The following is a 27927-nucleotide window of genomic DNA, read 5'->3' as shown; positions in this document are numbered from 1 at the left end:
TGTTGTCATACAATTCTTTCTGTCCAGTGCTTTCAACATGTTGCTTACTAAATTCAGCACGTACTGCATGGTAGTCTGACTGCTTGTCTCTTCTCACTGCGGCTGCAGCAGCACAGAGCTCATTACGCACAGCTCTCTTACCCAGTTTAAACTGTAAGCTGAAGACACAGACTTCATCCGAAACCTGGAAAATGCTGCCTTCAGGGGGCTGTATAAGGATGAAATATGGTGCTTTTAAAACTGTTCAGAGACCAGTTTCCTTTAGAGTTCCATTCATCCAAAAACACTTTTGTTTAAACCATTAACTGATTAGGCAGCTGCCTAAATTTTTAGATGCAGCCAAAGCTTGTGTAAAACAGCCATAATAAAGGTGTAACTTCTATCCCTGGATCCTCCATTGGTGTTGTTGATTTCAGTGTTGTTGCTATTAAATTGCATGTTCCAACCACGTAAGGAGAATAATGGTCAATAGTAGATGACATCACCATGGTGGTAACTAATGTGAACGCAACAGGGGAAAAGGCTCCTCAGGTGTTCTGTGCCACGTACGAGTTCTTATCTAGAAAGTTACTAAAAGAAAAGTACCAGGACTGTAGGTGGGAAAGGGCCTAATATGTTGAGTTTCCATGTGATGAGTTTAGACCCTAGTGTGACATCAAGAAGATATTAAACACACTTAGATACAGATATACAATACAGGCAGAGGCACCATTTTGTGTGAAAGTTTGGGGAGGAAATAGAGGCTCCACAGCCTTAGAGTTGAAGTTTCATTGTAGTCTCTGGTACTTAAATACTGTGTAAGGAAGGGAAGCAACTAACTGGGCAATATGAATTCTTATAAAACCCAAACAAACTTACTCCTAGTGAGCCGTTGAGGAAATAGAGGGCTAAATTTAATGTGGCCAGATTTGTGGGGGATGACAATGCAGAACAAGGCTATGTATACATCCAGCTATGTTTTGCTACTGTCATTCCTGTCGCTGTGCTGCTTATTATGAAACAACCTCAATGCCTAAGCTTGGCTTTTCATGAGAATAACGTCTCCCATGAGGCTGGGTGCTTTTTTTGTTTCAGTTTCATTCCAAACCTCATGATGGGACCCCAGAAAAGAAGGCAAGTAGATGACATGAACATCAAGCTTCAACACTCACTAAATACTTTTTTTTTTTTTTACCATCCAATGCACTGGCAGCTTCCATGCTTGGAGTAATAACATGCATGACTGATTTCTCCACCTACCCGTAACAATAACAACCAGGAAAGACGCATGATCTTGAAAACTGAGGGTTTTTGTCGGAAGAGTCCTTCCAATGGTCTAAATGTTTTTTTAGACCAGCATTACGACTACTGCTGATTTCACATGACTGTTATCCCAAAGTTTTAAGCAGGCCTGAACATACTGCTTACAAACATAGTTATTTACTTTATCCTGTTCAGTTTCCATTACATCACTGCACACAACCAAGTCTGATCCCCTCCCTGGACTATGGCATCTATTCAGTCTGCAGTTATGCAAACCCATAAACATACTTGACCAGAGCACAGACGGATGTTGACTGGAATATCCTAACAAGCCTCCAATTTCAGACGTAATGAATTCATTTTCGAGAGGCAGCACCCTGCCAATACCGTGAAGCGAAGCAGTCAGGAAATGCTCTCCGGCAAGTAGGCCACTCATACTCATGTGCTCTGCATTTTCCATTTGACTGCCACTGTACAGTACGACCTCTGTAATCGCAGCAGCAGCTTGAGACGAACCATAAATGTTTACATATGCCTTAAAGGGGGCCGCTCCAAATTCACTTAATAGCCAGCCTTTCTTTCTTCCTCTGTCACCCTCAGACAAGCACACACTGTGCTGTTAACAAGAATAGGTGAGAGCTATTAAACCTTTTTATTACTTCATAAAGCAGAACGTATGGGGGCAAGTTCTAGCAAGAGTGGCAAGACAGGAAATAACGAATGGAATCCTGTAGCTCAGGAGGGCTGTACACGACCTATCACTCACCGTTATTTTAATTTTTTTTCATTCGGACCTTCGCCTACGAAGAAATGACATTTTGGAAATGGCATATAAGATCTTTGAGAACTTGAGGATATGAGCACAAGTGAACATATTATGTTATAATATGTTCTTTTATCGTAATCTTGTCCAACTGTTTTTGAGATTTGGGTGTTCCCCTATTCAAGCAGATAGGAGCTGCACTTTCATGACTGGAAATAGCTTCCCGGAAGCATTCCAAATATGGTGGACTGAATTGCTAGAAAGACTATGATATATGTACAATCTTCCACCAACTGGGATTGATAAAGACAACTGTGCATTAGTTGTAGCGTATATAAGGATTTGTACATCTGAAAACTTCTGTGCATATGCTAAATCTGACTTTAGTGTGTATGGTTACTTTTAGGATTACATCTATGCCCACTTTTATACATGAGACCCAAGGATTTCTGGTCACCATAATTTGCTGTGTTTGGATGCTGGTGTGCTGGTGTCCCACCACCAGGATTCTTAACTAGCTTAGCTAGTTAACCAGCAAACCTCCCTCAGTTGATTAGCTTAAAAAAAGTCCTTGGTCTTTTCAGCTGGGTTGCCTGAGAACATGTATCTGCAATTGAGTTGCATGTTCTGTTTTAAGTCTTTGAAAACAGTCATCATTTATGAAAAAAATTAAAAAACTTATAGGCTTAAGCATTTCTGGGTTCACTCAAAACATAACCTTGCAATAATAACACTGAGCTTTTAAATTACTAAAAGGAAGTGATTACAACTGAGCTGAGTAGCACGAAAAATGTCTCAACCCGGCACAATCATGGGAGCTTTTGTCCCACAGAACCACAGCAGCTAAAGGCATCCATATTCAACACTGATTGCTAATAATGAGTCACTGCGGTACTGGCCAAGACATATAATACAGCTCTGTAAAAATCCCTCCAGTCCTCACCCTGCTGGAAACATTGAGTCAGCCAGGGCCTTTTGTTTCAAGTTTAGTTTATCTGTGTGAAGATACTGTGAAGTTTCAGCTTGCTGGGTAAATAATGGTGTGTTTGCTTTACTCAGGCTTCAAATACATTGCTTAGCATGTCTAAAAAAATAGGTCGTAAGTCTAGGATCCTCTACCATGCTTTCCTGGCAGGATGCAAAGGGGAAACTTAATAAGGGAATCATTTTGTCCTTTGTGAGCCAAGGCTGGGGACATCAGCAAAAATTATCTAATTCAGAAATGCTCCATTTCTTCACAGAGCCAAATTCTGTGGAACAGAAAAGGGGTTTGCAGTTGTGTAATTGCCCTGACACAATCTCATTGTAAATTAAATGAATTGGATGATAACCCTCATTGACACCAAACACCATTGTTTCAGGCTTGTTTTTATGGAAGGCATGGTCAGGACAGTTCACATGGCCCAACTTAACTTCATACCTAATTCATTGTAGGGGTAGGCTTCATGGATTAGGAAGAAGAATCCAAGTGATGGGCTGACGCACAGACAGTTTTACTTTCAGGAGATTGGTTTTGGTGCCCATGTATGCAATGCCCTCTGCTGCAAGAGGAACTCTGAGTTCTGGGATTAGGGACATTTGCAGCTGTGACTGGGTGAGTCATTCTGTTTAGCACTTAAATAGAGAGGGGGTTTCTGTTCAACAATGACACTCATACATTAAGTATAGACAGAAATCTGCACATGTGCTTATGTGCACGCACACACAAACACTGCGTCTTTATGGGCACTGGTAAACCAGCACCTGTGAATAGAATGAATGTTAAGGGAAACATGGCTAAGGCAGAAGCTTTCGTTTGTTACTTCCATATACACATGGATGCATGTGCGGCTGGAATACAAAGCAGCAGCTGCAGTCTGAGATGAGAGCCGATGATGCATCCAAAAAGACAAACTGCCATTTCTTGCTTGTCTTCTCTTCAGTTGATCACGCAAGAGGGAATTAATTCAGCAGAAATTACCCAACACCTGTGTAAATCAGTAACTGAGAATGAACCGCCTCTCTGACAAACAAGCGGTTGGACAACTCTCTCAACCTCACCTCTAATATAAACCAAAGAAGGTGACTGACAAACGAAGCTCAAAGAAGCAAACAAGCCAATGTTTTTCTGGCGAATTTGTCAGATTCTAGTTATTGACCAAACAATGTTGGCATAAGCCAGTCAGTATTAATGTGTTGGATTGGAATCCAATTTTTTTTTACACTGTCAATTATAAGGAAGACGAGTTGAAAAACAATTTTTTTTTTTTTTTTTTTGTTTGTTTTTTTTTTGGGCCTGCCTTCCAACCCCCTTTTTCAGAGGACAACTTTCTTTTTATTTAAATCAAACAGATTGGAGGTACGTGTAGTGGAAAGACAGGTATAAGTTGGAACATACAGGACAATTACATGTTTCAAAACAGACAACCGTTAGGAAAAAGTTGAAAAATAAGATGACAAATAAACAAAATAGTACATATGCATGTATGTGTGCATAAGATTTGGGTGTGGATGTTAACAATTAAAAAAAAAAGAAAAAAAAAAAAAAGGGAGAAACAAAATGAAACAACAACATTGCTAATACAAATAAGCTAAGAGATATATAAAGAGAGTAATGGAGAGGGAAGGGGAAATTATTTGTCTGTGAATGTGCTTATTGTGTATGATGTATTATATTATTTGGAAATTGGATGTTATAGCTGGGGTTGTTGGATATGTATGTGGCCTCGGTCTTGGGGTGGATTTGATTTGAAAGAGGTTAAAAATATATCCCATGTTTCATGAAGACAGATATATTGCTTGTTTTGTAAGCAGTTATTTTTCTATTGAAATATATTCTGTGAGTAGATTAATACAGTGAGTGATGTGACAAGAATTCTTGGATTTCCAGTTTTGAAAGATTACTTTCTTAGCGACAGTTAGAGAAATATGTTGCTGGTTTTTATATTTATTTGGTAGAGTAATTTATGTAGTATCTCCCAGTAGACATAGTGATGGGGAGAGTGGAATTCTGCAGCCCAAGATCTGAGAAAGTTTGTAAGTTACTGCTCTCCAGAGGGAGTGAACTGGTTGGCAGGTCCAAGTGGCATGGAGGTAATTATCTGTGTTACCTAAAGTGCATTGTGAACAAATACCTGTATTGGCCAGTCCCATTTTAAACATTTTGTCTTGGGTGATGTGTGTTCTGTGGATAGTTTTATATTGTACGAGTTGCGAGTTTGTGTTGGTGGTCATTGAGAAACTATTATGGCAGATTTGTGTCCAGATCTCAGAGTTGGGAGAGACGGCTATATCATTTTCCCATTTTGTAGTTGGGAGTGTTATGGAAGTATCTATGTTGAATATGAGTTTGTAAAGTTTGGAAAAACTTGTGATATCTCATCACTTAATTTTGCCGGTTGTAGTAAGTTATTAGTAATATTCATTTTGGATTTAATTAAGAATTTTAGTTGTTGGTAGTGGAGGAAATGGTCTTTCCCAACCCCATACCTCTGGATTAGTGTATTAAATGGTGAGTTGGTTGTTTTCAAATAGGTGGTGGAGGTGGGTGATGATGGAAAGTAGGCAGGGGTTTTTGTTTTTTTAAAGAAAGAACAATCTTAAATGACTAAATCAAAATAAACTAGTCATAGTATGTTGAGGATTTCCATGCTTTTTCCACAACAGCAAGTGCTGAACACCTGTACAATGAACATTACTAAAGGGTTAATTACCTAACACATCATATATATTTAAGATTAATCCGCTATATCCCCAACATTAACTTAATATAACAACTTTCATCTGCTCAGACAAGGAAGACTTTGTTTTTCTGTGTTTGGAATTGGATCGCGCCCAGTAGACCGCATAGCCTTTTAAAGTGTACTCATTTGACCAAGAGCGAATACAAAGGTGTTCGACACGTGTGCACTATGATCGTTTTGTGATACTCTTTTAGTACAGTTAGTACAACAGGCGCATGCACCGACGATACACACAGACGAGGAGTGTCCGCATGTCGGGAAATTCTGAGCCGCATGCGATCTTTGCACACTGTGTGCAGAGTGATCAAATTAAAATAGTATTTGTAGCACAAGTAACAACAGAACAGAAACTATAATTGGAATATAAAGAAGATGCAATAGTGGCAATCTAGTAGCATCAAACCCATTTTTTTTATTATAATAGCGTTTGGACACCCCTGGTCTATAGGTATGATTCTCCAAAGTCATGACATGGAGCTGGGTGAGACAAAATATGTTTTCTCCTACTGCTGCTTTAATCAACTTTTCTTTTCTTTATAAATCATGAACCTTTTTTTTCTAGAGAAAACAAGCAATTACACAACGTGAATAAAAAAAATTCAATACTGCCTAGAAATTTTATATTCCAAACTAAATAAATGCGGGAAGACATGGGGGAAAAACCCAAGTTACACTAAAAGAAAGTGGAAGTGGAAGACGGAGAGAGAGAAAGTAAAACTAGGATCGAGGTAAGGAGGACCGCAAATCAGTGCTAGGAGAAGGCGGCAAAGAAATAAAAAGAAGGGAGAGAGAACAAAGCTGTCTTTGTGTGAGGCGCTGAGAGTGGAGCAGAGCTTAGGGGGTGTTTCACAGAGTACACTGACTGCATTCCTGCAATGTGATTATGGCCGCTTTTAATTTATTCTCCAGCAGGAAACACACTTAACCCTTCACTGTCCACCAGTTCTCATCAACTGGTTGTAAATCTCCTCAATTCTATTTTTCTTTAATTATGTTGTGAGAAAGTATAATATTTCCCTTACATGAATAAAACAGTTTTGTTATAACCTAATACATCCTTCCAAAGAAACCAGTCTCAGTCCTATTCCTGGTGATTGCCATACAGTCATTTATTGACTTTGCTGTAACTGTTTTGTGGCATTAGACAGGACTAAATCCAGGCTAATTAGGTTTGTGCCTAAAGCGATTACGCTGGGGATTCCCAGAACTTTTTATTAGTTTCAGACACAATGACAGATTTGAGCTGACATTTTTTGCACTTTCTCTTGGAGGCTGAAAGAAGAAGTATTTGTTGAGGAACTGGAAAAACAGTTAAAAATGTGCCAAAGCACTCTTGGATATTTACATGCCTCAGTATCTAGTATGACTGTTTAGAGAAGAACCCAATTTAGAAATGGTGATATCAAAGGTTTTTGACAGTTAATAGGAGGGCAGAATGAAAAATTATAAATAAGGTAGAGCTAATAATACAGCTTTTTTTTTTCAGTATATCTAAAAAAATTCATCTAACGTTCTACATATTTTAAACAAGCCTAGCTAGGTAATTTAAAAGTAAACCAATGAGCCAAAATATTATGACCACTCACAGGTGAAGCAACTAATGTTAATCATCTCCTAACAAGGCCACATGTCAAGGTCTTGGTAGATTAGATGGTAAGCGAAAAATCAGTTTTTGTAGTCAACGTGTTGAATGCAAGAGAAATGGGCAGGAGTGAAGAACTGAGTGACTTTGAAAAGGGCCAAATTGTTCTGGCCAGATGACTGGGTCAAAGCATATCAGAAACAGCAAGGCTTCTGGGGTGCTCCGAGTCAGCAGTGGTGATTACCTACCAACAGTGGTCCGAGGAGGGACAAACCAGCGACAGGGTGTCGGCTCATCGATGCGTGAGAGCAATGAAGGCTACCCCATCTGGTCTGAACCTTCAAAAGGTCTACTGTAGCACAAGTCACAGAAGATTTTAACGATGGTTATGGGAGGAATGTGTCACAACACATGCGTAGCCGCAGAGTGCCCATGAGCCCTGTCCACCATCAAAAGCGCTTACAATAGCCACGTGAGTATCAGAACTGGACCTTGGAGCAGTGGAAGAAGGTTACCTGGTCCGATGAGTCCCGTTTTCTTTTACATCACGTAGACAGTTGTGTACATGTGTGCTGTTTACCTGGGGAAGTGATGGCATCAGGATGCACTGTGGGAAGACGACAAGCCGGTGAAGGGAGAGTGATGCACTGGGCAATGTTATGCTGAGAAACCCTGGGTCCGGCCATTCATGTGGACGTCAATTTGGCACATGCCACCTACCTAAACATTGTTGCAGATCAGGTACACCCCTTTCATGGCAGTTGTATTCCCTGATTGCAGTGGCCTCTTTCAGCAGAATAATGTGCCCTGCAACACTGCACTCATTGTTTGGTAATGTTTTGAAGAACATGATGAAATTGTAAAGGTGTGGCCTCCAAATTCCCCAGATCTCAATCCGATTGAGCATCTGTGGGATGTGCTGGACAAAAACGTTTATTAGGCAGGTGGTCATAATGTTTTTGCTTATCAGTGTATATTGAAAATATCTGCACACCAAAATATGTTATGCAGAGCATTGCTCTCCAGCCTGTGTAGAGCTGGGTAGGTTGGTGTAGGGAGATTAGACAGGCCAAGTTCACTGTTCATGGCTGCTGACCTCTTTGGTTGGGTCTGTTTCCTAAGCCCTGGAGTACCACACACAGGCCAGACAGTTAAAGAAAGTCTCTAGTTTTATGAACCCACCCTTGTTCCCTCTACAATTCTATGGTGGGATTTCACTAAAAATGGCTGGTGGCAGTGCCAGTTTAGCACCCGATTCATTAAAGAAATTATGTAGATCAGGCAACTGTGCAAAAGCTGCCAAACTCCGTTTCAATGTGCAATTCCGATCTTGCAGGCCAATTCTGAGCACTATTTAGCAGAGGATGCAGCAGACCTTGATTTGGCTGGCACACTCTGCTGGGACTGCACAGCATCACTCAATACTGTAATCCTGACACCTAATTTACATAGAAAGGAGGAGTGTTTGCACTGAAAGGAATGACAATAACTTAATTTAAATACTCAAGACAAGGATTCATTTCAGTGATCTGATTAAGCCTGTTAAAACTAGATTGCGGGTGGTTAGTGAATAAGATTGGAAGTACTAGTCACAAAAGTGGCACAACTTTTTAGTGAATTCGCCCCTATGGTTTTGTCACCTAACACTGAGAGAGGGAAAAATATATAATGAAGAAAGAGCATCACTCTGGTCCACCACTCCCAGAGGCCACAAATATGGTAGATAACTTCTTCTCAAGCCACCTCTTAATGCAGTTTTCCACACTTCCCTCCAAGTGAACATCTGTATTGATCTCTAACCAGTTACGGGGTTGCTTGATGAAAATTAATGTGTTGCTGTGGCAACAGTATTTAAGATATCAAATATTCCTTTAAAATTTTACATCAGCAGTGTCTTCACGTTATTCTAAAGAATTATATAAAAAATATAAACAATTATTCACAATGTTCACAGTTTAGCATCTACAATGCCAAAATGTGGTGCCAGTCACATGAATCCCCTAGGAGGAGTATTTAAAAGTTCAGAGCCTGTGATTTTCAGAAAATGCAAAATAGCCGACTTCCTGTTGGTCGGAGCTAATGACTGTATGACAGCTGTTCGGCTTTATGAGAACTATAGATGTAACAGTTTTGGTGACTTTTTTGGTGACTTACATGCCCATTTTCAAGGGGGTGCTACAGAGCCCCCCTTGCACTAGGGGTGTAACAGTTCTCGGTAAAAAAACAACCGTTCAGTTCACCACTCATGGTTCAGTTAGCATTTGCACTGCGGTTCATCTCAAGTTTAATGACGCATCTGGATCATACAGTTTGGCGAAAACCTTCACTAATGCGCCTGTATCAATACTGTAATCCTGTATTTGATACTCTGTATTGATACTCTGCCTGTTTCAAGTGGGTCAACTTTCTACAGAGAGAAGCTGTCCTATTAACTGTATGTTAAATCAGTTGATGACATCACAGTTCTGCACGCGTTAGAGTGAACTTGAAAATGGCAAGTTGAGAAAACAATCTGCAAGATAAAGAAGCCCATAAAAGTCTCCTGTCTGGGAACTTTTTGTTTTTGCAGTCAATCACAACAGTGATGGTCATAAAACCTTTAAAAACAGGCAGTCTTTGCAGACATTGCTCAACGTGAGTGCTGTATACTGGTAACATATTGATGTTTGATTCGTTATTTGTACTGACATTACCGAGGATATATAGCCCGTGGTGCACACAGAGCCACAGGTGAGCCCGAAACTGTACACACTCCCTTCCATCTTTAAGGAAATCCGTGCTAGTCTGGACAGCAATTTAGATATCATATAATGATATCTAAAGCACTTGGAGTGTTCATTTCCACAGTTACGTTGCCTTACTCCTTTGATGAAGATGTGGGATTTCCGCGTATGATTAAAATGCATGTTGATGCATGTAGCATAAATGCAGGTATTAAGTTAAATGTTGAGTAATTGGAGAGAAACATTTTTTTTTTGTTTAGGACACTAAGAATATTAACCATGGATTATACAATAATAATATTGTAGTAGCATAACTAAAGTAACTATATAATTTATTACTGTGTGAAGAAACTCAAAGCATGTCTCCCAATGAAGTCACACACACACACATTCACACATGTGTAACAGGTTTGGTTTGTTTTATTTAATTTATGTTAAGGGAATTGTAAAATCCTCCAAGTAGCAGGCTAGCAGCTAGTTGTTTACTAATGGTGGCTGTGGACTCCTCTCCTTTCTCAATGCTTTATGTGTCATAGGTTTTTAACCAGTCACAGGCTCCAGAGTAGGAGCTAAAATCCTTTGAAAACCATCCAGAGGAACTATAGTTCCTTAGGTGCAAAAGTGACGAAAATTACTAGTCCCATGGAAAAGTACCTAAAACGGGCTTTTGTATCTGCAGTGGGAAAGGGTCTATTGCAACAGTAGTGACAGTTCCGGTATCCTAACATTAACCCCATTCTGCCGAGTTACTGACAAACGCCATCCCCATCAGACATTTTTGCATCAATTCAAATGTGTTTACCTTTGCCTGAGGCACTTGATAGCACTTGATAGCCCCAGAGTTATGGTTCTGGTCCCGTGGAAACCTGGAAGTAATCGCATGATGAGCATGATACTGCATGAGGTTGCATTTTCCCTCTGAACCTAAGTTTTTTACTCCACTGATGGTAATTTTTTAGGGTTTGGGTTAGGGAGTATGATTAATTCAAATATGCATTCCTGTTGACTGTATTACATAATTTATAACTCAAAATAACTCCCTTCACAACTCTCTTTTCCTGCCACTCTTTGGACATTTCACCGAAAGACTGGAGCTAACATGTGCCCATACGTTCAACAGCACTTTCAGATTTGGCCATCTGAGGGCAATGGTTCAAATTGCAGTAAGCACAGACTGATTTCAGCTGAAGAGCTTTCAAGCTACGGTCACCAAATTCACAGATACTACATTTACATGGACACCAGAAGGCAAATTATTGCGAGAAAGTGACTTATTGTGAGAAATCAGTGTTCCGGTTTACATGCACTGTTTAAGTGGTGTACTCTTCACTCCCATATACATAAGGATCAGTCACTAAGCAGCTTTCTCCACAGCAATGTAATTTCCCCACCACGCTTGTGTAAATAACAAACATGGCATCCAAAGAAGCCTTCGCTATCTTATTCTCTGTTCCTTTTCTTTATTTCCAGATATACCAGCGATGTTGCTGTTTTTGTTTCCTTAACTTTGCATCATGACCTGCAGCGGAATTGCACTGCAATAGTGGGGATTCCCTCTTATGTAAAAATCAGGGATTCCCCTAATGTATGGGCACATATACGTTAACGCGAACGACAGTGAATATTTTACATTGGTGTGTATAAATGGGTATAGTATCCATTAACCAACATCCTATGGAGTTTTGTGTTCTTTGCCACAGTCGTCCTCAGCTTGCTCACAGGGGTTCTAAATACAGTTATTATTGAATTATTATACACAATTTATAATCATATTTAATGAAACTGCACAATGATCACTGTAAGACTTTATTGGTATTACTGTTTCATTTTTTGTTAAAGCATGATTTCATGTAAAGATGCTTCGAAAGATGTGTGTTGTGAAAAGCGCTATACAAATACAAATAAAAATGAGTTTATAAGATATGTGCTTTCCCCACTGTACGTCCAGAAATGTTGAATTGTTGTTGGGCTGCATCCTATGACATGTGTTATCTGGTCTATTAAACACATGCGCACTCTTCAATCACCCATCAGAATGCTGCTTATTTGTTTACATGGCCACAATAGCCGTGCTCCCCAGGAGAATCCCGAGTGTGTTAAACCACTTTCTCGGAATCCCTTAACTGCCAAAAGGAAATCGGCATTCTTGTTTACATTGTTTTAGAATGCCGATTTCTGATATAACCCTGGAATAAACAGTTTTCTGAAGTGCATGTAAACCTGGTCGGTGAGATCAGTCTCTCGTTTAAGGGTTTTTGTGTTTGAGATACCAGGGCACAGGAGTTTATCATTTCTGAGGTTAAGCAGATAAAAATTCAACCTAATAAAATGGAAATATTTTTTAAAAGTGTTTCATTCTGTTATGTTTTCTAGGGGATGATAACCCAGAAAGTTTTTTAAACCAAGGAACAGATCCAGGGCTTCAGCCAATCAGAGTGAGGACGGGGTTAAGCTACAACCTATCCCAGGCCATGCCCTCTACATGTTGAGAAATCCCTTGGCTGCAGATCTAGTGACTGTTATTGACCTGTACACTTATTTTTAATGCCAATAAACATGTTAAGTGACCAATGTTTTCTGAGTCATTTAAATTTTTAATGACGTCCATTATCTGAAGATAGCAAGGTGTGATGATGCATCTGGACATCAAGGTTGGTTTGATGGTCATTTGATGAACTAAAGATACACTTCCATTTGCCTGATACTATTGAAATTGTAGAGGTATTATGAAACAGTCTATGGGCACAAGATTTACTATTTTTCATTCACCATTGATATTCCTAGCACCATTAAAAACTAGAATTGCTCTGATTTCTTTCAGTTATGTAAAGGTAACGTGTAGTTAAAGCCATGGTTAAACATTGCAGGAGCATGTGGTGGATCAGCAAAGATTGTTCTTTGTGGTATCAAAAAGAACAACAGACAGAATGACACAAAGCAGATGGTGCAGACTCCACAGGTTGACCACCGAGCCTCCTCTTCGTTGAACATTACCTAAATGTTCATCTAGTTAGAAATCTGAAACCTCAGTCAGCTATTGATTGACAGAGTTCATTTTCCTCTCTATAGTTCTAAGATAGGACTGCAGTCTTGGACAAACGCTTCTTGACCCTGACTGGCCGTTGCCATGGCTTCTATTCCCATGACTCCTGTTCCCATGGTGCCTCTGCCTTAAAGGGAAGTTTAGCTGATTAGATGAACAGTGGTGTTATTTTGAGTGGTTCCTCCTTTTTCGAGTTGTTTTGCTTTTGGTTGTGCACATGTACACATGTTAAGGATAATGACGCATATTATCCTTATACTTTCTCCAATACATACACAAGTGTTTTAAATAATAACTGCTTCCCTGTGTGTTTGTAATACTGTTAGGGCCGGATTCACGAAAATCTTTTCGCAAAAAAATTACAAAAGTTCTCAAACATTTCATGAATCCGGCCCCTGTTTAATGTCATTGTAATGCCAAGTAGGAGTAAGTACACCTTTTCTACATCATGCACACTAATGTATCAAAGTCAAGGTCTTCCAATCTTCATTTCTTTCCAATTTCATGAGCAGATTCTGCTGACTGTGACATCTGAAGGAGATCTATAGTTCTCTCTAACAGCAAATTGTCTACATTGCTGAGTAGGTATTATTATTTTCTCTCTTTCATCCTCTTTTTGTATATCTCTCCTCCCCACCCTGCATAAGCATCCTGATAGACTGTAGGAGCTGACATAGTTTGATAGATTGTGTAATGGTTGACATGGGGCGATATCTCTGCCTGTGTCTGCACCGAAGAGAAAACTTTCCTTCCTTCCAAAGAAGAATCTCTCCTTAATCCCCTGCCAACAAGCTCTCTTAGGAACTGTGAGTTTTAATAATCACATCACTGGTGTGAGTTTGTGCCAGATGAAGGATTTGCTCTTGAAAGAAGGGTGGAGAACTTACACAGAGAATGTAAAATCAGAGCAGAGAGACATGCAATCCTGATAGAGTGCAGTGTACGGTAATCTGTACTTATCCTTCACCTCTGGTTGTCTCAGTCCTACAACTAAAACTATCCCTACAAAAGAACTGAGGACTGGCGTATTTACTCTTCTTAGGCTTTATTCTGAAAAATGATTCCGACTCGTGCCTAGTTCGTAAAAAAAATTACAGTAAGGCACTTATAAAGCAAGTGAATGGGGCCAGTGCATAAACATTAAAGTACTCACCGTTTCAAAAGATAGTGATAAGACAAATGTTATACATGCTAACATGATTTTAGTGTGATACAATTGCTTACTAACCTTATCTGTGTGAAGTTATTTTCAATATTACAACTTTATTGTCATGACGACGTAATGCGGTAAATGCCGTAACGCTTGTAAATCCCTCATTTTATTGCACTAAATTCAAGTTAACATGCATAATGTTTACGTCTTGTGACTATAGCTTTGAAAGTGAATTTTAATGTTAATAGTCTGGCCCCATTCAATTCCATTGTAAGTGCCTTACTGTAACAGCGATTTTTGCCTTTACTTTTAAATAAGCGAGGGATGAGTCTATATATGTGTTGCTATACATTGGTGGCATGCTTAATGGTGGCATGCTTAACATTATGCCACTATTGCTTTCGATTGAGCTTAACGTGTTGGAACTGGAATATTCCTTTAAAGCCATTTTTCTGTTTCAGTGTTGCCATACAGTAGTTCTGCATTATGTATTTGCAGGGCAATATTTTAAGCTGGGGGGGTTGTTATCAAAGCCAGCTCTGTTCAGAACCTTGTGTTCTGGTCTGCTTTGTGAGCCTCTATTAAAGGTTGTAAACAAATTATATGAATAAACAAATTCAGTTACTACACAGTTTAAAGGTTACATCAAAAACCACACCCTTTTCCTCACTGAAAACTCCTCAAAGTGCCCTTTCCACAACCTCATTAGTGCAAATCGTGTCAGGCTTCTGAAACTTGAAACTCAAGGTTGAGCACTGCTTTATTTACTCATTGCCATCTGAAACACTCAGGGGAATATAAGTTGCAGATAGAGGAATTACAAAGTCTACAGCTCAATTATTGCTCAATTGCAACTTGCTTTGTCTGTTCTTAAAGGGCCAGTGACCCACAGCCCAGATGTGGATGGTGGCCAACTGTTAATCGAAAAATGTATTGTTCTGTATGTTCTTGACAGAATAAAACTTACTGCATATTTAACAAAAAAATGTAAACCCCCAATGCTGGATTACTGCCATGCTTGACCCATAAATTTTTTTTTATTTATTCTGTTAAAAAAAAGGTGTTAGGCAGAATGTTTATTTTGATCTTTTCAATAATTCTTTTTCAATTCCACATGAGTCATTTTATTTGTGAGAGGATCTGCAGACCAAAATTAAGTCATTATTTGCTTAAAATGTACCCTCTGCCGCTGCTCTCATTTGCATTCAAATATTCAAATATTGTATGTGAAGATGCATTGCCAATAATGCAAAACACCATTTGTTTTCACATGTCTCGTGATAAACACCAGTTTAATGTCAGCATGAAATAGAAGTTACGACAACTGTATTGTGATGTATTTCTGCGTGAAATGGGGACATGGAAAAAAATGTAGGGTGGGGACTTGATTTCATCCATCAGTTGTTGATTCGATTGTGAAAAGTGCCCGTTGCTTACTTGAGTGGAGACAGATCTTAATGCATGTTTGCAGTCGACACAAAAGCACACTTCTTCCACCATGTTGTTCGACCCGGAGTTTGTTACTGGGGAAATTGAGCAGCGATCTCAACACACTGATAATAGAACCTTGTAGCTTTTGCTCACGACAAGCCTGTAGCTGTTGAGAAATGAGCGAGTAAAAGATCACAATATTTTAACATTTTCAATCACAATGCACTAAATATAAGGGGGGGGGGGCTCTTACTCGCGCTGTACATCTCAAGATATGTGCATTTTAAGATCGGAAAAACTCCAGAGACATTTGAGTTGCAGTGTATCCTGTGGTGATCACATCAGCAATTCAAGCATCAAATGTCTTGAACACAACCAAGCATTTGCCATTATTCCTCCTTCAAACCAAGGATGTTTGGTGTAAGGAACCTGAGTTTTGGGGGAAAACTGCCAAAAATACCTTTTTATCTCTGCATTAGTTGCTTTGACATCAAGTTTGTTTACAAGACTCCTGAAGGGGCGGGGCTAAAACTGACTACCACTTGCACACATCAGTAGTCACCGGAAGAGCAAGTTATAACTTTGTTTAAGGTCACTTTTTTTTTTATAAAATGGCAAATATACATTTTAAGACAATAAGTTTTATAGACTACTTTTATGGTACTTTTTCGGAGCTCAACAGTATCTATTATCATTTACTTTTGTTGCATGTGCAAGAGCAGCACGGACAATCTTGCTTACAAAAATGGAGAGAGTTCTAGGCAAATTTGCGGCAAACTTTCCACAAATTTGCCACTGATTATTTTCACATGCAATTGAGCTTTGTGGCAAATATGCAGCAAATTGTCCATTATTTCCAAAGGTTTGCTGCAGGTTCACCACACAGTTCATCACTGTGGCAAGTTTGCAGCTAGTTTGCCAGAACTCTAGATTTTTTGTAAGGGCTGTCTTACATATTCTTTTGGGTTCTTCAGAAGAAGGTTTGGTGAGTAAATGATAAATCATTTTAAATTTTGGGTTAACTATTCCTATCGAGCTTAAAGAGTGAAAATGCTCAACTTTGAGCTACTCGGATGGTGCTTGTTTAGTGACGTTGAGAGCAAACATTTAGACACAAGAACCTGTCTGGCTGTTGCTACAGTAACAAACTGACTGTTCCAAAGGAGGCCCTGCTTTGCCAGTGCTTCTGAAAACAGTGGAGAGATTTAAAGAGCCATTGACATCAGTGCCAAGGAAAGTCATAGTTTTGGGGTTTTCACAACCTTGCTATTGGGATGGGACAGAATTTTAATTTCCTGTCTTTTGAGTGCTTTTCCAGGAAAACGGTTTGAGCCTTTAGCTAGTTCATTAGCAACACCCGTCTCATACTGGTTTTTTCTCAGCTGTGTTGTGTTCAGTATGGAATGCAAGTTTATGGCTTTTAGGAAAAATAATTTGTCCTGGGAGAAAGACAAAATCCTGTGAAATAACAAGCACAGCTGTTTGCGTGAGATTTTAGTGTCATGTGCCCTCATGTTTTCCCCCCCTGCCACTACAATGGACAGGTCTTTAAAATACATTTTTAGCCATTCAGGGTGTGATGTTATATCCAAACCACTATGGATTTGTCGATATTCCTTAAATATGTATGCTTACCTATTTGTATGTCATTTTTTTACTTTTACGCTCACTGAGCACTTTATTAGGAACACCTGTACACCTGCTTATTCATGCAATTTTGTAATCAGCCAATCGTGTGGCAGCAGTGCAATGCATAAAATCATGCAGATACGGGCCTGGAGCTTCAGTTAGTGTTCACATTAACCATCAGAATGGGAGATTGATGGTACCAGATGGGCTGGTTTGAGTATTTCTGTAACTGCTGATATCCTGGGATTTTCATGCACAACAGTCCATTGAGAGTTTACTCAGAAAAGTGGCAAAAACAAATAATATCCAGATGAAAATGTCTTGTTAATAAGAGAGGTAGAAAGGCTGCAGTAACTCAGATAACCACTCTGTACAATTGTAGTGAGCAGAATAGCATCTCAGAATGCACAACACGTCACACCTTGAGGAGGATTGACTACAACAGCACAAGACCATGTCAGGCACTTTATTATGACTATAGTGTTCCTAATAAATAAATTTATCAGTGAGTGTATAAGAATACTTAAGTTCAACATAGCAGCGAAGGTGGTGATGATGACCCCCATTAAATCTGGAAAATGAATTTTTGTTGTAACAGATGTGTAACCCTGTCAAAATACATAATTTTGGGGGGGAAAAACAATATAAAAGACAGTAATTTTGCTTATAAATAGGTATTTTATTGGTTTAAACTGCAATCTGTCATTACAAAAGAACATATTGATGCAGAACATAGCAGCCAATGCTGCTAACATAGGACACATTCAACTGTAGCTCTCAGTGTCAAGTCTTTTAACCTTAAATTTGTACTAAAATCTATATAACAACTCTGGATTACAATCCTAAAAAAGTACGAGACTCTTGGAATGTACTGTCAGGCACTTAGCAAGTAAATGTGGTCCAAAATTTGTGAACAAATAACAATTTTGAGTCATACAAATCAAAACAACACATGCACGCTGATGTACATAACATGGTTTCAACTGGGCATAATCAATACTTAATGCATATTTAACAATTCCCTTATACGTGTCAGATTATAATGCAAACAAAGGTTTGGACTATTGGTGATATAACACATGTTGTTGCCGATTTGTTCATACCATAATGAGTCATAATAAGAGGATGCCAGTATAAACATTGGATTTGTAAAATTACAGGCACATGACTTTTATTGTCAAGACAACTGGTCGGAGCCAAATAATAAAGGATTATAGAGGCATAAACATCCTGATACTGCAGTCCAACATTAGGGAGAAAAAATAATAAATAAAATGTAAAACAATTTAAAATTATGTTTCACTTTAAAAATAAATCAAAATGTAGTTACAAAAATGTCATTGCAGTATAATATATTAACTGTTGAAACTTAGCGAAAAAGGTCATAAAAATCTTACGATTAATACGGAAGATCATAATTTAACATAAAGGAAAATATATTCTATTGTTTCATTATCCAGATAAATACAAACAAAATAAAAAATGCTTACAATCAGCAATAAATAAATTTTGATAAGTTAAGGTAAATAAGCAGTGACAAGCAAAACTTTCAGTTTGAAAGTTTCATTTCCAAACAATACCAACAATAATTGTAATGATGTAATAATAACTATTAAAGCAACAATAATAGGGGAAATACAATATTGAATTAATGATAGAACATCTTATAATAATAATAATCTTTTTACAATGAAAAAATGAGTGGCCACCGTCACATCTTTAGTGGTAACATGAACAGAGGAAATGGACATTCTCTCTCTCTCAGACATCCTCTCTTTCATAATCCACCAACCAGCAGATACAATTTTACTGTAAGGGATCACATGTTCTAGGGATAATTACCACGGTGATAGCACATTTAGCACCACTAGACACATAAGTATCTTTCAGGATGACTCGTAAAAAGCTTTACCCAAGATTTCTTTCATTATGCATTTTCTAACCCAGAACTTTGAAAATCAAAGTAATTGGATAAGCCCATAAACTGTAAAACGAAGATAGGCACTTTGTCTCGATGATCTATTGCGAGCACTATGGCACTTTTAAGTACAAAAAGCATCACCGCTATAATATACAGTAGGTTCTTGGATAAGGATGCCTCTTGAATTGGCAAGGAGGTCCTTGCCTTGAACAATTTTGAAAATCTCTGGTCTTCAGATTGACTTTAATAAACTAAATATGGATTGATTGAACATTTGAGTGGGGTCATAGGTGAACAGCTCTTCGGTTACATAAACATCAGGCATGTTATAGATGTCTAAAAACATCTTGCTACTGGATAGTAGGATTTCTGATTTGACAAGGTAGCTACAAGAACACTGTACTTTAGTCCACTTCTCTGCTGTAAACAAGGCAAGAAGAGGAAAGGATTACTAGAAGGACAATTACTCTCTCTTTCTCACCAGCTCTCTCTGTGCTTTCACTCAATGAGGCCCAAGATCTCGGAGCGTAGGTTTTAATCGTCAGAGATAGAAAGTCTGCTGAAGATGGGAAGGCGGCGTGTCGCATCCAGCACTGGTGACTCGGATCCGCTCTGACTGCTTAGACTGCTCTGGTAGCCTTCCTGGTCAGAGAGGGAGTCTGGTGGGCTGGGTGGAGACTCAGACATTGGCCTGAAGAAGGAGGGTGCGGTGGGCGAGTGAGGAGCACACAGCTCGGGAACAGTGATGCCACCTAAACTGGGCTCAAACAGGTTGGCAAGCTCTTGACTTGAGTAAGTAAAGAGGTTGCTAGGCCATTTGGTGAAGTCCTCTGTGGAAAACATAGGTGGAGGTGTGACAGAAGTCGGGCTGTCCTGGGAGCACCCTGAGCTTGTGAAACCGGCGAAACTGTAGCTGTGATGAAGGCGAGGGCGCTCCATCTTGTTGAAGGCGGAGAGAGGAGGGGGTCCACGGCGTTCCTCTGCATTGTGGATGAAGTGGCAGCGTAACCCATATGGGCAATACCCGATGCTGTGGAAGGTGCGACAGAGCTCGGTCTTGTACTTGGGGTGGCGACTGAGACTACGAAGCTCATGCATCCCATGGGCAAACTGGCACTTATCACCATATTTACAAGTGCCATTCTCCTCGAAGGGCCTGCAGAGTTCGGTCTTATAGCGACTAGAGTTGACCTGGCTGTTCCCGTTGGCACTAATGCACGTGATGTTGCTTGGCCTTAGATGCTCACCGGTTTCAGAGAAGGACCGATCACGAAAGTGGTTCTCCTTGTTGCTGCTCATGTTCATGGAGGCCGAGATGTCCATCTTGAGACTGTTAATAAACTGGTTTTGTGTTGATTTGGAGCTGGTAACGGACACAGAGTGGCGACGCTGAAAGAGCCCCACTGAAGGAGTACCCACCACTTTCCTGTCCAGCAGGGAGCCGGTGGGCAAAAAGGGGGTGTTGGGACCAGTGGAGGGGACAGACTGTAAGTGGGGACTGGAGAGAGTACTGTTGTAGGACATAACCTCAATGTTCTGAAAATTAAGTAAACAAAAGAATGTCTCAAACATTTGGCATATATATGACTTCCTTTGCTTCATAGTTTAATTCATGTTGATGGTCTTCAGGTCTGGCCTACAGAGTACTAAAGGCCAGTGTTCAGTTATGCTTCTGGACTTTTTTTAAGATAACACTAATGGCCCTGCAGTTTTAACCTAACCAGCAATCTCTTCAAAAGCGAAAGGTTTACTAAGCCATAAAACACGTAATCTGGACCATGTGAAATTTTGAAGTATAGGTCTCTGCAGAACAGTACTGAGTGCTTTTAAATCTGTGGGCGTTTTCAAACCGGGATGAGCGTTTCTAAACTATCCAATGAAAGTATGGAATCTCAGTGTAGAAATCAGTGGGCGTTTCTAAACGAACCAATAAAAGTTGGGAGTCTCAATTGTTTTAAAATCCCTTACCGATTGGGAAAAGCCCATTTTTGTTCTGCAGAGATACAAGTCTAGAAATGTATGCAACGTCTGCAGTAACTGCAAAAATGGCGCGCAATATCGTATTGATTCATTCCACAACACTTCTCTGAAACGCAAAGACTTAATGTCACTTAAATTAACACTAGATAGTTACAAATCCTTTTTTAAGTTACAAATCTGAAAGTTTTTAAAATTACAGAGGTAGAAAATCATTGTAATAAAACGTAATTTTATTATGGTGTTGAGGATGAGAACATTAATCACGACAGGATCCCTTTTAAGTAGTACATTTAAGAACTAAAATAGTTAACGTAGGAAATGAAGAAAACTCATTCTGAGGCGTTCACGCAGGACCCGTTTTCGATATTTTGGTTTGCTCTGTGTGCACATGCGTCAAAACGCTTTGCATCTTTGAAAGTTGAGTCGCGTCACGCAGTTTTTTTCACCAGTATAAAAACAGTTAGTTCAACTTTTAAAAACGCGTCTCACCACAAGTCTCCATTCCGTTGCGTCTAGCTGTTTTTGAAAGCAAAAAAGCGTTCTGTGTGAACGCCCCTTAGTGCGTTCTGTTGAAATTATTTTGCTTTTACGTCACAGTTGAGTTGCATGCACACACAGCATACAGCTGTTATTATAGACCCCTTATATACTTCTATAACCACTAACCTAATAATAATAATAATAATAAATAAAAACCGAGTGGGCTAAACTTAAACTATATGGGACAAACTTATTAGAAATGTTTTAATTTTTAAGTTAGAACCACTGTTGCTCAAGAAAAGGATAATAAAATGTCCTTTAGAAATAAAACTATTCAAATACTAACGCAAACACGTTTCTCATGCTATCTCCTTGTATTAATTAAAAGTAAAACATTATTTTCTTTTTTTGCACGCTAAACTTAGACGTATACATTTACTGACAACGCATAAACACGACCAAGGAAAGAGTGTTTCCTAATCGACTTCTTAGTCGATGACTGCAGATCATTAAAGCCACAAGTTAAAATAAAGAACACAAGATGCCCTCCTCCCGTTTTACTCTAACAAACACAAGCCAGAAAAGTTTGACATCGGTGTATAATACAGAAAAAATAACTACTAAACATCCTGCTTTATGTTAATGAGCTATTGATCTGTAACATATTCGCTAAACAACTTCCCCAAAACATGATATTACCTTATTCGTCACTTCGAAATCGAAGAAAGGAGACACAACAGTCGCAGTCATTATTGTCGAACCGGGGGGCGTTGAAAATATTTCAGATTTGACAAACAGATGGTTTGTTAAGGCACTGTGGGAATATTCCTGTGTTTGAAGGGTCTTTGATATAGTTCTGACCAGCAGACAGCCCCCTCTGTCCTGCCAAAACTTGCGCGCATATCCTTTATAAAAAACTTGTGCAGTCTTCCTGGCACGCTGGGCGGGGTTTGTTGTGAACACGCCTCTTTTCCGCACGTCTACCATATTAGCGCTTTGACGTGACGCGTGTGGCACTTCTTTGACTCGACAACGAATGAGTGGGATTTCAAAGGAGATTCGAAGGAACTCCGCGATGATGCACGAGTGGCATCTGAAGATTAATGATGCTAGACATTTTCTCAGAACTATGTTTTAGATATATATGCGATTACTTTTAACCCACTGGTCGTTTTTAAATGTATTGTACAGTTGGCTTATTAGAGTAACTGCAGGTGTAGCTCTTCATATTAACAATTAACATATTCCAAAATTATGACATCTATAAAGTGTCATAAATCATTTAGTCATTTTGCATCTTTTGCTTTGCAGTTGTTAAAAATTTGCCTTAAATCTGAGTTTCAATCATATAGATATCTATCATTTACTGTCTAGATAATGTGGTATTAAAACAGTATTTTCCTCTAAATATTTGGAAATATTCAGTATTTGATAGGGATTACAAACTCAATGGCATTGATAGGGCTTTGATTGGTACAAAGGACATATTTGAGTAAAAGTGAGAGGGATGTGAACAGGAAATTAACACTGTACGTGCTGTACAACAGCAGCCAGGATATTCTCCTTCATTGCCTCCAGGGTGTAGTTTCAGCTGAGATTATATAAAAGCTAAAAAAAATGTCTATAAATGGAATTGAGTTGGGATAAATGAATAGGTTTTGTGGTGTTTATGTAGCATTGATGAAACTGGTCAGGGGATTTCCATTTCCCTGCATGCTTTATATGGGACTCGGTAAGCAGTGTAAATGTAAAAATGAAGTGTTATATAATGTGTCTTTGTGCAAAATGAATATAAAGGGGTATATTTGTTAGTGTTTAGCATTTTGTTATGTTGAGAGTTCCTGTTATGTTGGTGTAATGGTGCTTACCATTAAGGATGTTGTAAAATATCGATACATTAATTATTGATCTGCATATTTTCTATCGTTTTTGAGGCATCAATATATTCATATTAGCTGACATTTCAATTAGAAGCCTAATTTGCGTGCTTTCCAATTCACAGTTCGCCTTCTATTTAACAGACTGGAGTTACAGTGTTGGCAGACCACAAGAGGGCGATTTTGTTTTGAAATAACAGTAATTTTAAGTTAGGAAAACTCATTTCAAACACATGGAACCGTTGTCCATGTTTGAATCAAGTTCAGCCATAGAGCTATCCAAAGAGAGTGTGTTAACCTTTGATATTTTCTGGTTTCCTCTGAGATGTTTTCTCCAAACATTACCAGATATTTAGCAGATTCAACTGACCCATGGACTGTGTTAGACCTCCTGTCCTCAATGCTCTGTTAGCCGTAATGTCCCTTGCCAAAGACCTTCAGTTTCAGGTTTTATCAGAGCTTTAGAGCTGCATCCAAAGTATTCACAGAAGTGCTTTTCAAAGTCTATTTCAACTCAGTTTGCCCTCCCTCAATGGGTATTGGGGTTACGGCCCAGTCGTGCTGATTAAATAACTCTGATAGAGACATGAGCACTTTATTAGGAACACATGTATCCTTAATTATTCATGCAATCATCAAACCAGCCAATCGTGTGCCAGCAGTGCAATGCATAATATCATTCCAAAATTTTGATCTTAGCGATTTCGACTTTGGCATGATTGTTGGTGCCAGACAGACTAGAGAATTTCTGTAACTGCTGATCTCCTGGAACAGTCTCAGTAAAGAGTTTACTCAAAATGGTGCCAAAAACAAAAAACTTCTAGTGAGCGGACGGAAGCGTCTTGTTGATGAGAGAGGTGAATGGAGAATGGCCAGCCTGGTTCGAGCTGATAGAAAGGCTATGGTAACTCAGATAACCACTCTGTACAAATATAGTGAGCAGAATAGCATCTCAGAATGCACAACATGTAAAAACGTGAGGCGGATTGGCTACAACAGCAGAAGACCATGTTGGGCACTTTATTAGGATCGCAGTGTTCCAAATAAAGTGTTTGGTGAGTGTACGGATTATTGTGACACTCAAAATATATAACATTTTTGCATCTCTCATTTTTTTTATTGTAGTGCTGAAGTCTTCAGGGATGGAGATTCAGTAATGTTTAGAGGTCTAAAAGTAAACAAATTGTAGATATTGTTATTGAAGACTACAAAAACAGGGATTTTACATGCTATATACATTTTAGTTGGAGCTGATCAATGAAAGGAAATATCTAAAATAACAAACCATTTCTCATACTTCGTGGTGTGTTAGAATTTATATATGGGCTGGACTTCAATTGGGGAGACATGTTTTCTCTATCTGGAGGCAATGCCGGTGTTTAGGTTTTCTACATTTTACTAGAGATTCGTGACTGATGGGATTATTTTGGATTTATAAAGCTTGACTCATGGAAAAATAGTTTTCCTTTAGCTGAAGTTATTTGGAATCAGAAGGATACTATAATCGCCGCATGAGTTTCAGTCTCTCAATTATCCAACAGATCATTTGCTGTTTTTGATGCATTTTCATGTGTACTGGATGTGACTGAATTTACTGAACAAAAGGTCATAATCGAGCAGGACTGCCAACAAACTCAGACCCGAACCAGCGCACGCGGCCAAGTCAAATTAATTCTTGTTTGTGTTTCGGGAGGGTGACCGCAGGGACTAGTCCTGTTATAGCCACACTCGTGACCATAGGTCATGTTTTGCTTCCTATTCAATTTAAGACATTAACTCGAAGATTAATTGCTAAAATTATTCTGTGAAGTCAGTGGAACGTGAGTCAGATACATTTGTCCCTACAGAGTAGAATTTGCAGTGGAAAATAAAAAGCAGTATGGTGACAATTCCTTGCTCCAAGTCTGGATATGATTAGCATGTAATGTGCAACATATGGGATCAGAAAAGAGATGGATAATCCTTTGTAGGGACATTTAACCTAGAGATGGACACATTTCCACAACTCTCCAGTCTCCTAAGTGTAAAATTGTCAGAGGAAATGAAAGGTAACACAGTGACGGCATAAAGCCCCAGTCAGGTTTGTGTCGCCTGAGTGTTATTTAGATCTGAGAAGTGAAGAAAATGTTTTGCGGTAAGCTGTGTAACTCCACAATGCATTTTGACAGGAAAATGCCTGGCTCAGGTTTGGGCTTTATTCAGAGCAGTATTGCTAATCTGAAACAGCTTTTGGATTTTTAGATGCATTCTATTCTACAATTTTCATGTAGCCATGTGCAGCTGTTGCAAATAGTATATGCGTATTATCATCTCCCATATCCTTGTTTACTTCATCTGTGGCCGTGGCCTTGGAGATGGCCTGAAATCACACTGGCATGGTACAGATGCTCTGCATCCTCAGATGAAGCACACAACGGGTCACAGCAGGCCACATTCGGGTGTGAATCATGTGTTAATCATCATGCCTAAAACTGTGTAAGCATAAACCAAAGCCATGCATATGTTTAATCATAAATGTAGTGAGTCACTGCTCACAACTCACAATTCCAGTTAACTAATTTTGAATCCGAAATAATACAATTTCTCTCAGCTTTTAATGATGGCAGTGCAATAAGTTCATTATCAGCATCACACCCGCTCTTTGCAGATGATGCACATGATGTTGTTTTTGTATGTCAGTGAACTATTATGCAGCAAGGATTTGTCATCTTATGTTTATTCTTAGCAGATCGCCATTTCTCTCTTAAGTTCATGCAGGGCTGTAACCACATTGAAGGGGGTCACGTCCCCTCTAATGTTCAGATCAATAACAGTTTTTTAATGGCAGATTTTTAACTTTAAATTTGGTCCCCCAATCTTGAACATTTGGTTACATTCTTGGGTTCATGTTTTACATTTTTTTTACATATTGTGTATGCATTACAGAAATGTAACCACTGGTAAGGGACATTATTTTGGTGGTTCCTTAAATCCCCTTAACTGTGGTAAAATAACTTTAATGCTCTTTTGGCTTATTTTACAGCAACAGCAATATGATAAAAAAAAAATTTAGTTTGCATATTAACAATAATAATAAATTAATTTGTCTAACAATAGGTTGTTGACAGTTGTCAAGCAATGTAGTAACTAGTTACATTAATCAAAATCTGTATATCGAGGTATAGTATAATAATATACACCGATGAGCCAAACCATTATGATCACTCACAGGTGAAGTGAATAATGTTGGTCATCTCCTAACATAGCCACATTTGAAGGTCTTTTAAGTAGATTAGTTGGTAAGCGAACAATCAGTTATTGTAGTCAACATGTTGAATGCAGGAGAAATGGGCAGGAGTAAAGACCTGAGTGTCTTTGACAAGGGCCAGATTGTTATGGCTAGATGACTGGGTCAGAGCATCGCTGAAACGGCAAGTCTTGTGGGGTGCTCCCGGTCAGCTATGGTGAGTACCTACCGACAGTGGTCCGAGGAGGGATAAACCGCAAACCAGCGACAGGGTGTTGGGCTCATCGATGCACGAGGGCAATGAAGGCTGTCCTGTCTTGTCCGATATTATTGTAGCTTGTATAACACCAGGTCAACAGACTTTTTTGTACTCAAGACACCAACTACCCGCACAGAGCTTGGTAGAACTGCCTTTTCCAGTCATGCTCCAAGACATACTAAACATGGAATCTGTACCATCTCTTGATCTCTTAAAAACATTTTAAAGTCAATTTTTATTGAACAATGTCAATGCTTTTAACATTAGTTTATGATCTCTATTGCTTTAGTCCTTGATTCCGGTATGTTTTGTATTTGTTACCTGTGTGGTTTGTATGTCCTTCTTTGTATTTCTGTGTGCAAGTTTTTTTTTATTTTGCTGCCCTCCTTGACCAGGACTCCCTGGTAGAAGAGATATTGTATCTCAATGGGACCTTCCAGGTTAAATAAAGGATACAAATAAATAAATAACACACACACACACACACACACGTATATATATATATGAATAGATAGACAGACAGACAGATACATACATACATACATACATACATACATACAACATTCCCTTGTAAAAGAGAGAAGTAGACAACAAAAGTGAAAAATAAAAGGAAAAGGGGATTCAATTCATCATCATGCAATGATTTATTTTGGTTCAAACATTGTGGGCCAAATGTGCTTGTTAAATCTGCAAGAGCCCAGCCATGTATGATAAACAGAAAGGGCATGATACAAACTTTTGCTTAGGTCTCATGCTTCTCAAATATTTATCCTGAGCAACATCTCATACCCAGTAATCTCATACAATACTGTGCCACAATGCTTCTCCAGTGGGCATGCTTAGTAGTAGTTGCAACAATGTGAAGTTCATAATTCTCAGCCTTACAAGGTTCCCCC

At 39.0% G+C, this 27927-nt stretch overlaps 2 protein-coding genes across 6 annotated transcripts in view; one reads left to right on the top strand and one right to left on the bottom strand.

Moving 5' to 3' along the window:
- The window catches only part of rad51b (RAD51 paralog B), a 67326-nt gene extending 54731 nt beyond the window's left edge, over nt 1–12595 (top strand). For all 5 annotated transcript variants that reach the window (XM_052096248.1, XM_052096243.1, XM_052096246.1 and 2 more), the window contains one exon: nt 12406–12595. In XM_052096248.1, the coding sequence (XP_051952208.1) occupies nt 12406–12521 (116 nt within the window). In that variant the 3' untranslated portion in view covers nt 12522–12595. The remainder of the gene's footprint in view (nt 1–12405) is intronic.
- Nucleotides 12596–17952: 5357 nt separating this feature from the next.
- LOC127622382 (mRNA decay activator protein ZFP36L1-like) lies at nt 17953–22575 on the bottom strand. The gene is made up of 2 exons (XM_052096471.1): nt 22369–22575; nt 17953–20745 (listed from the first exon to the last, which is right to left on the bottom strand). The coding sequence occupies exons 1-2, from the start codon at nt 22417–22419 to the stop codon at nt 19744–19746; spliced, it is 1053 nt and encodes a 350-aa protein (XP_051952431.1). The 5' UTR covers nt 22420–22575; the 3' UTR covers nt 17953–19743.
- Between the last annotated feature and the right edge of the window lie 5352 nt (nt 22576–27927).

This window comes from Xyrauchen texanus, chromosome 28 (genome assembly GCF_025860055.1).
Source record: "Xyrauchen texanus isolate HMW12.3.18 chromosome 28, RBS_HiC_50CHRs, whole genome shotgun sequence".
NCBI lineage: Eukaryota > Metazoa > Chordata > Actinopteri > Cypriniformes > Catostomidae > Xyrauchen > Xyrauchen texanus.
The sequence above is the reverse complement of the archived record's forward strand: the minus strand, read 5'-3'. Positions and strand labels throughout refer to the sequence as shown.